The sequence below is a fragment of the Pristis pectinata genome, chromosome 27 (genome assembly GCF_009764475.1).
Source record: "Pristis pectinata isolate sPriPec2 chromosome 27, sPriPec2.1.pri, whole genome shotgun sequence".
Classification (NCBI taxonomy): domain Eukaryota; kingdom Metazoa; phylum Chordata; class Chondrichthyes; order Rhinopristiformes; family Pristidae; genus Pristis; species Pristis pectinata.
In genome coordinates, this window is record NC_067431.1 from 5170623 (window position 1) to 5180116 (window position 9494).

The 9494-nt window shown below is 39.7% G+C and overlaps 2 protein-coding genes across 2 annotated transcripts in view; one reads left to right on the forward strand and one right to left on the reverse strand.

Annotated features, from left to right (window-relative positions):
* The window catches only part of ilvbl (ilvB (bacterial acetolactate synthase)-like), a 36625-nt gene extending 27764 nt beyond the window's left edge, over positions 1-8861 (forward strand). Inside the window, exons 13-15 of the mRNA XM_052039967.1 lie at positions 56-127; positions 1410-1515; positions 4174-8861. Of these exons, the coding sequence (XP_051895927.1) occupies positions 56-127; positions 1410-1515; positions 4174-4352 (357 nt within the window). The 3' untranslated portion in view covers positions 4353-8861. The remainder of the gene's footprint in view (positions 1-55; positions 128-1409; positions 1516-4173) is intronic.
* The window catches only part of tirap (toll-interleukin 1 receptor (TIR) domain containing adaptor protein), a 311479-nt gene that overhangs the window by 147505 nt on the left and 154480 nt on the right, over positions 1-9494 (reverse strand). The window lies entirely within an intron of this gene.

Consider the following 9494-nt stretch of genomic DNA (forward strand, 5'->3'; position numbering starts at 1 on the left):
ACACAAGCTGCTGTTCTGTGGGAATCTGTAAACAACTATGTTTTATTTTATCCAGGTTTGGATCATTTATGGAGATGGTTCCTTGGGCTACAGCATTGCTGAATTTGACACTTTTAAACGGCACAAGGTATGTGTTGTACTTTTGCTGGAATTAACCAATTTTATGACAGTAACTTTGGGCTGTCATGCTGAGTGCAGTTTTCAGCAAAGTAATATCTTGTCAGTCTGCCATCATTGGGAGAAATCACAACGTACAAGCTGTCCTGATGCTGCCTTTTGTAAGCCACCTCTTTGCACTATGTTATTTTTCTTGTCAGAATGATTCCTGCTTTGGTTTCCTGGACCACATTTCAACCACAGTTGAGTGAGCACTGGGGCAGCTTGTTCTCAGCCTTTGGGAATATATTATCTAAAATGTCCTCCTTTTAGTCAAGTCAATTTTTGTCCAATTGCAGTCTTGTGAAACACCTTGAGATATTTTTAGTATGTTAAAGGTACATTGTTATTGCACCTTTAGAGTTAAGTTATGAATAATTAGAATGAGGCAGATCTGCCTTTCTCCTGGAATTGTTTGCCACGTGCCCTTGGACCATGCTATTTGTTTCCTAGTGCAGTTGTCAGTTGAGAGCCAGGCTCCCAGCACATTGTTATGGCTGAGTGCATTGTAGGGGCTGTCTGACCACAGGCAGCTGGCTGATTTCTCTGTACCATTATGACAGCCAGCGAGTCTCCATGCCCCAGACACACAGGCCATTGAAGCTGTCAGTATGATTAGAGCCTATGAATATTTGTGAATGTCTTTGATATTCACAAACATTTAGTTAAATTTGCACGTGTTAGAAATTTAAATGCTAAATTATATAGTTTTCTTAATTTTAAAGCACTTAAAATTTTCATACATCTGAAATAAAAGTAAATCATCAAAATACTTTGTAACTTGCCTTCCTACAGAGAGCGAATTTCTCCCATTATTTTGTACGGCAATTACTCTGCTTGTGCCAGGGTTAACTTGCCACAGGCTCAGCTGGCAGATTCCCCAGCCCGAAGTCTGCAGATGATCGCACTGCCCTATTGGACTCCATGTGCAGCATGGGAGGAGCTGTAGCTGAAGCTGACTGGAGTAGGCTGGAAGGTGCCATTGCTGACCACCACACTTGGATGAAGTCACAGTATAAGTGCTGGTGTTGGGGACGAAGATCTGCCTCCATAGTTTCACTGGCTGATATTAATCAAAGTCCCTCATAGAATCACATCGTAACTGCTCCTCTGCCACTCTGCATTATTGGTTTGTATTTCCAATAATGTTAAACTAGAACTCATGATCTATGTTTGCAGGGGTCTTAATGCATAATGTCCACGTTGTGCGTGCATCAGAATTTCTATTTTCCCTTTATCTGTTGTTGTTTCAGACTCCTGTAATTGCTTTGGTGGGAAATGATGCAGGCTGGAGCCAGATTTCTCGAGAACAGGTTCCATTGCTAGGCAGCAGCGTGGCCTGTGACCTGTCGTACACTGGTATGTGGCTGGCTGTTTGTGGAATCTGGAATTCAATTGAAATATACTCTCTTCTTCTCAATAAGATTTTTCAATCCTCCCTTCCCCAGCCCCATTACCAGTTGCTGTTCTATTGTATGAATGGGAGGGAAGGGGTGGGGGGGGGGCATGAGAACACAAGAAAATAGGAGCAGGAGTAGGCAGCCTGGCCCCTCAAGCCTTTACCACCATTCAACATGACTATGGTTAATCTACCTCAGGCCCCAATTCCTCTTCAGTGTCATTTCCATATAGCCCTGAATTCTCTGATCTTTTGAACATCTATCTAGCTCTTCTTTAAATACCTCCAATGATCTAGCCTCCACAATCCTCCTGAGTAGAGAACTTCAGAGATTCACCACCCTCTGAGAAGTAGTTCATGTGTACTTCAGCTTTAAATGACCACTCCCTTATCTTGTAACATTTCAACATCTACCCTGTCATGCCCTTTAGGATCTTGTATGTTTCAATATGGTTTCCCTCCATTCTTCTAAACTCCCAAAGAATACAGATCCAACTTTAGCTACTCATGGTAGGACAGCTCTCTCATCCCAGGAATTAGACTGGTGAATATCATTTGGGCTTCCAGTGCTGGTCCATTCTTTCTTAAATAAAGGGACCAAAACTGTGCACAGTACTCCAGGTGTGGGCTCACCAACACTCTGTACAATTGTAACAAAGCTTCCTCTTTCTAAATTCCAACCTCCTTCCAATCAAAGCCAATATACCATGTCTTCCTAACTACTTGCTGCACCTGCCTGCTACCTTTTTGTGATCTATGCACAAGAAAACCTAGATCCCTCTAAAAATCACTTGTGTACAATTTGTTTCCATTTAGATTGTGGTCTGCCTTTTAGATTCCCCTCACCGAAGTGCATATTCTCACAGCTCCACACATGAAACTCCATTTGCCAAGTTCTTCCCTTCTCATTCAACCTATCAAAATCCTGCAAAGTCCAAATTTCCTCATTGCAATATGCCCTCCCACCTATTTTAGTGTCATCAATGGATATCTTGCACCCTGCTGTCTCCTCTAGATCATCCTATATAAATAATAAATAATTGAGGACCAAGAACTGATTGTTGAGGCATCCCAATAGTTGCATCCTCTCAGCCTGGAAAAGACCCATTTATTCCAACACTGTATTCTTTGCGATAACCACTTTTCAATCCATGCTTGCACACATTGATCTCACAATTTTATCATAAATTTATTGAAGTTAGTCCTATTCAGATGAAGAATTGGAAGATTGTTTAGTTAAGAATAAACATAGAAGTTTATTCAATTTGGAACAAAAATGAGGAGAGTAAACTGGAGGGATTTTTGTTTTAAATTATCAGTAAACGATGCAAACTAAATACCTGTTTCTTTGCAGAGAAGTGTTTCATTTGTAAAACAGTACATATTTTAAAAGTGAAGATGAAGGGAACTGAGTTATGGAGAGAGGTTGAGCAGGTTGGGACTTTATTCATTGGAGCGTAGGAGAATGAGGGGTGATCTTGTAGAGGTGTATAAAATTATGATGGACATAGGGTGAATGCGCACAGTCTTTTTCCCAGGGTTGGGGAATCAAGAACTAGAGGGCATAGGTTTAAGGTGAAAGGGGAGAGATTTAATGGGAACCTGAGGTGCAACTTTTTTTACCCAGAGTGTGGTCTGTATGTGGAATGAGCTGCCAGAGGAAGAGGTTGAGGCAGGTACGATAACAACATTTAAAAGATACTGTACATGGACAGATGCATGGATGGGAAAGGTTTAGAGGGATATGGGTCAAACGCTGGCAAATGGGACTAGCTTAGACGGGAATCTTGTTTGGCATGGACCAGCTGGGCTGAAGGGCCTGTTTCCATGCTGTATGACTCTATGACTATGACTTCGCCCAAATACACTGAGCTCTTATCTTGTGCGTCGGCTGTTTATGTGGCACCTTGTCTAATGCCTTTTGGAAATCCAAATACACTACATGTTCAAGTTCCCCTCTTTCAACTGCTTGTTACATCCTTGAAGAAATTGGCTGTTTTATCAAACATGATTTGCCTTTCATAAAGCAATTTTGATTTGGTTTGATTACACTGAGCTTCTCTAAATGATCAGCGATTTATTCCTTGATTATAGACTCCAGCATGTTGACAACAGCAGATGGTAAGCTAAAGACTTAACTTCCTGCTTTCTGTCTCCCTCCCTTGTTGAACAAGCAAGTCACATTAGTGGTTTTCTAATTGGTTGGTATCTTCCTGGAACTCACTGCATTTTGGAAAAACTTCAACTGATAGTTTCATTATCTCTGCCGCCATTTCCTTTAAAATCCTTGGAGGTAGGCCACCAGGACCTGTTGACTTGACTGCCTTTAGTCCAATTAATTTTTCCAATATAGTGTCCTTCATGATAGGGATTATTACAAGTTCTTCTATGCCATTTGAAACTAGCCCATCTTAAGAAAAGATGGAGCACAACTTGTGTAAATAACAAAACTGCATGTGAAAAGCAAATATACATTGAATTGCATACAAGATGTTGAGCTCCAGTATGTATCCAAAAAAAAACACAACTGTAATTGGGGACTGTAGGTGCAAAAGCCTCAGGAAAGTCGAAACGTGCCTATGCTTTTTTTTAATCATTCTTTGCTCATTTCTTCACAGATTACCACACTGTTGCTCAGGGATATGGTGGTAAAGGCTTTTTACTCAACCTGGAGAATGAAGAGCAAATGGATGATGTAATAAGAGCTGCTCAGGAGGAGTGTCGGAATGGGAATCCAACGCTCATAAACGTCCTAATAGGAAAAACAAATTTCAGGGAAGGTTCTATGTCTGTGTAATAACAAGTTCCGTGTGGATCACGGGTTTGATGTTTCACGTGTGCCTTGCCTCATACTCTTGCCGTACTGGGTATAAATATATAGAAAGCAAAATGAAGAGTTTTTTTTAAATCATGCAATAACGTTCAATGCAAAGGGTACTTAATGCATAATTTACCAAATCAAAGATTAATTACACTAATAACCACTAGAGCTTTGCTTTTCTTGAAAATAATAATCATTGTAAATTTGATGAATTTTTAGATTTAATCCTTCTGTTATTGCTCCTAAATTCCTGTGCAGTTTGGAGCCTTGTTCATCAGTCATCAATAGTGGCTTCATTTACATAATCCTGAGGGCTCTGGAAGACCGTCTCATTTTTTTTTTGGTTCGCCGGAGTCTGGTGTGTAGACTGAGCTTAAGCACAGTGCTGTTCCCTCCCTGGCAAAAGAAATTACAGGAATGCTAAAGGGAAACAAGGTGATCCTAGATCCTGCATAATTCAGAGAGTGGCTAAAAATAGACCAAGGATTTTTTTTGTTTTTCAGATTCTGTTTTGGTTTTGTTCAGTAAGTGCCTGACCTCCACTGTCCATGGTATTGTAATTAAATTTATCAAATGGATGTTGAGTTGCAGACATGGCTTGCATCCCATTTATCTGTGGGATTGTCTGCCGAAATAATCCCTATCATTTATTGCACTTCTGGAGGTCATTAAAATTCTTTTCTCTGTCCTTTCTCTCCATTCTCTTACATTCATTTTCAGGCATGTATCATTTAAAGAAGGAAAATAATTTTAGTTTCATTAGTGATGAGGTAAAACCATTGAATGTTTAAAGCAGATTTCTCCCAACTTCTTCCTTTCTCCTTTAGTGATGAATTCCAAGTTTCTGGACATTGGGAATTCACTGCTAATTGGTACAGTCTTTCATCAATGATCATGAATATGGAAAAAAATAACGGATGGACTGTAACTTCTTGGTCCTTTGTTGCTCAATGGCAGTTTGAAAACCACAGGGGAGAGAATGTAAGAAATAGAAGCAGGAGTGTGCTCCTCATGCCTGTTCCGCCATTCAATAAGATCATGGCTGATCTTCTACCTCAGTGCAACTTTCCTGCACTAGCCACATATCCTCTGATTCCCTTATTTTCTGAACGTTTTAATCTCTTGTCAGCAAATGAGGCCCTCTTGAGTAGAGCACTCCAATGATTCTCTACCATCTAGGTGAAGAAATTTCTTCTCATCTCAGTCATGAATGGTGCAGCTTATTTTATTAATGTGATTCCTGGTTCCAGGTACCCCAGCCAGGGGAAATGGAAACTCTGTGATACTGTGTACGTTTCAATGAGATCACCTCTCAGTCTTCAAAACTCTAGACCTTATAAATTTGGTCTACTTAACCTCTTTTCATGTGCCACTCCAGGAATTAATCTGATGATCCTTTGCTCCGTCCTCTCTATTGTAGTTATATCCTCCCTTGGGAGGGAGGTTAAATTTGTACAATAGTCCAGATGCACACGTCAGGGTCCTATATAATTGGAGCAAGGCAACTCTACTCTTGTAGTAAAGTGCCTTACTAAAGGCCAACATTACTGTTCGTCTTCCTAATTACTTGCTGTACCTGTATGTAAACTTTTAATGATCCATATACATAACACCCAAATCCCTCTGAGCACCAACACCTTTCAATCCATTATCATTTTCAAAAAAATTGTATTTTCTCCATTGAAGTAGATAGCCTCACATTCTTCCATATTGTCTTCCATCTTCCATATTCTCGTCTGTTCACTTGGTCTGTCTATATCACCTTGAAGCATGACTCTATCTTCTTCAGAGCCCTCACTGCCACCTAGTTTTGTATCATTAACAAATTATGAACAGAAGCTTTGCCAGTAAGGAAGGATCTTGCAAGCAAAAGCTTGTAAAGGACTTGGTAGTTTTTAGTCTCTCTACAGGCCACATATATATCCTTTGCTTTCCCATTATGTAGCTGATGTTAGCTGTATCTTTGTGAAATTCTGATTCATTTAGCCATTTACACGACTTAAAGCTTTTTGAACAATCAGGTTTAAGATCTGATCCATGTCTTGACTCACGTACTCTCGGAATTTCAAGGCTTAAATGCCTCTAACCCAAAGACAAGGTATAAAATTGGAAGCATCTGAAGGTCCTCAACAGGCTGGTCAGAGTTTATTGGGGACATGGTTATATTCGATTTTTTTCTTCTTTGCTTCTATTTTGAAAGGTGTTGTGAGATGTATGGGAGCTGAGAACAAAAATATTGGTTTCGCCCTTTTCTGTGATGATTTTCTAAAATGGTCAGTGCACATTAATGTGCTTGTCCTATCTGTTCTGTACTCAATATACAGATCATTAGAAAATGGGATCAAGATGCCAAAGTTTCCATGGAGTGAGCACCTAACTCCCATTTTATCTAAGCTCAGTTGTGGATTGACAGCTCTGGTCCTCATCTAGGTTGCAGATGCTGGTATGTTAACTTCCATGTAAGTGTCCATTCCTGGTGCTCCAAAAGTGACCAGATAGGTCAACAAGGCAATTGATTTAATGGTGTCTCAGTCCAAAAAAAATCCATGTTCAACAATCCGTTCACCCAGTGTAGAATAAAACTATTTACATTTTTGTAATAACTGTAATTTCTTATTCCTGTTGCAATTGTATTTTCTTTGTAGTCTTTCCATAGATTCAATGGTTTTGTTGTTACCAAAACCAGCTGTGTTTTTTTAAAATTACAGATTATTAACTGAATTTAAATTCCACAGCTATCACGAAGGGGTTTCTGCTCAGGTTTTTGGATTGTTAGTTCAGATCTCTGGGTTACTTGTCTCATTACTTAACACTAGTCTACCACTATACGCGCATGAATCTGCATCAATCTATATGTGGTCAATCTGTTCTTCCTACAGTTGTCAGCATTCTGCCTCACAATTTACCATTCCTCTTAATTTAGTGGAATCTGACCCACTTCCCATAATTAATTACAGTCCCTTTCACTTAAGTCATCCTGATTTTATCAGTGGTGCTTTGTTGGAAATGTGATCGTGTATTTTCCCTAACAAGTGTGAGTGGTGATGGTCTGAAACTTGTTGCGTGAGGGGTGGTAGAGGCAGGACCCCTCATTACATTTAAAAAGTACCTGGTTGTGTACTTTGAGCTGACAACCAAGTGCTGGAAGGTGAGGTCAGATTGGATGGATTTTTTTTGACCAACACAGATGCAGTGGCTTCCCGGGCTGTAAGTTTTCTGTGACTCTGAAGCAGGTTGCTTTGCATTTGCATTTAGATGTCAGCAATGTTTCTTCCTGAGTTAATGCTTTGAATTCTTTATCTTTATGTGACGTTGACCACCTGTTGAACTTTGGCTAGATGGCTGAACGGTTTTTAATTTTTGTGGTTGAGCATGAGAAAAGCAATAGAATATCTTTGATTGCAACAGTTAGACCCTTCAACTTTTCCTGTGTCATGAAATCCTGAGGGTAGGTTGCATGGATTGGCTCACTGAACTGCTCTTGCTGAGGGATTCCATATTTTCTAGATTATTTTTAAGTTCATTGGACATTATATTCAATGAATAAAGGTTTCAAATATTGAATATCAGTTTACAATAATGGGTTTCAGATTATGCAGAGGACTTTTCATGTGACTGGGGATTAGTTGATTTTAAGGTTATCTGAAATCAATCCTATAGGATATTGATGGAGTTTTGGTGATTTTTTTAAGGCTTCTTGATAGAGATGATAGCATTTGCTCATGGGTTAGTCATTTACGGATTACTAATTGGTGTAATACTATTGGGATAGTGTACTTGGATGAAGCTTGTGGCACAGAGGATTGCTGGTGTAACTAGAAAATGGTGACCAAATCCCAGAATGGCTAGTTACTCAGGTTCCCAGTCTTGGAGGGAGTTCTCCCCTCACCCTGGGTTCCCAATACTTGTATCTGGTTTTCTGCTAAGTGACAGTGAGATCTCTGGGGTTCACCCTGCCTTAATCTAATGAGATCCCCTAGGCTCCCTCTGTTTCAGTTGAGACAGCCTCTCTTAGGCTGTCTCAACTGCAACAACAGATTAAGATCCTCCCCCACCCAGGTTCCCTCAGTCAAGGAAGTAGCCAGCACCCCTTGACTTACAGGCTTTATGACTCCAGTAACTTTTGTCATGTATTTGGTAGGCCTGGTTTTCCTCAAGACTGAAGTAAAGCATAGCTTCTCCCATGAACTGTGGGTTTTACCAGTCTTTGGAAGACCACCAACTTGGATGAGAATGCCTGTCTTGAGAGAGAATTTGGTAAATGGCTTCCAAGTGCAACATTAACACAAGGAACCAAGGTTCATAGAGAAATGGATTACTTCTGAACCTCAAATCAGTTGATTAGAACTAAGGGAACTTTTTACAAAAAAATCCTGCATAGAATCAATAATAGGAAATTGTGAGCTGTATTGTTCTACCTCCATTTAATGCTGTGTTTTAGTACTGTACCTTTACTGCACATTAAAATTGTTTAATTCAACCCAAGTCTCGCTGTGTAACTCATCATTTTAACTTGAAACTCCTGTCACTGTTACAGAATAACATGCCATTATATGCAGTGGCCATCAGTACGTCATCTCTTTCTCCATTTTCAACCAACCAGAGACAGATACATAATCTTGGGATTTTTTTTTGCTGTTTGGTAAGTTGATTGTGGCATTGCCAGTACTTTAAATTCATCCTAACTCAGTTGATAACATCTCTGCATTAGAAGATGGTGGATTCAGGCCACCCCAAGAGCTAACAATGCAGCTTAAAACCTACTACATCTCTTGGATGAAAGGCCATTGACATGAAATGTTGCCTCATCCATAGATGCCTTCAGAGTATTCTAACAAATATTACTTTGTAGGTTTTGTTCAATATGTTGGTCAGTAACATGTGTCTAATGGAAATTAAGATGTAAATAATTGCATTTCCAATTGGTGAAAAAAAAATAAAGTAGTAAAATGCATTGTAGGTGGCCATTTGATTTGCCCGGAGTCTGTATGTGTAATTGAACAGCAGGTGAAGTGGTAAGATGAGCAGCAGAGGATGTGAACCACTCTCTGGATGTCCACATATATTTTTGTTTTAAGCCTGTTTTTTGTGTCTAAATCTTGGAATTCCCTAGCCAAA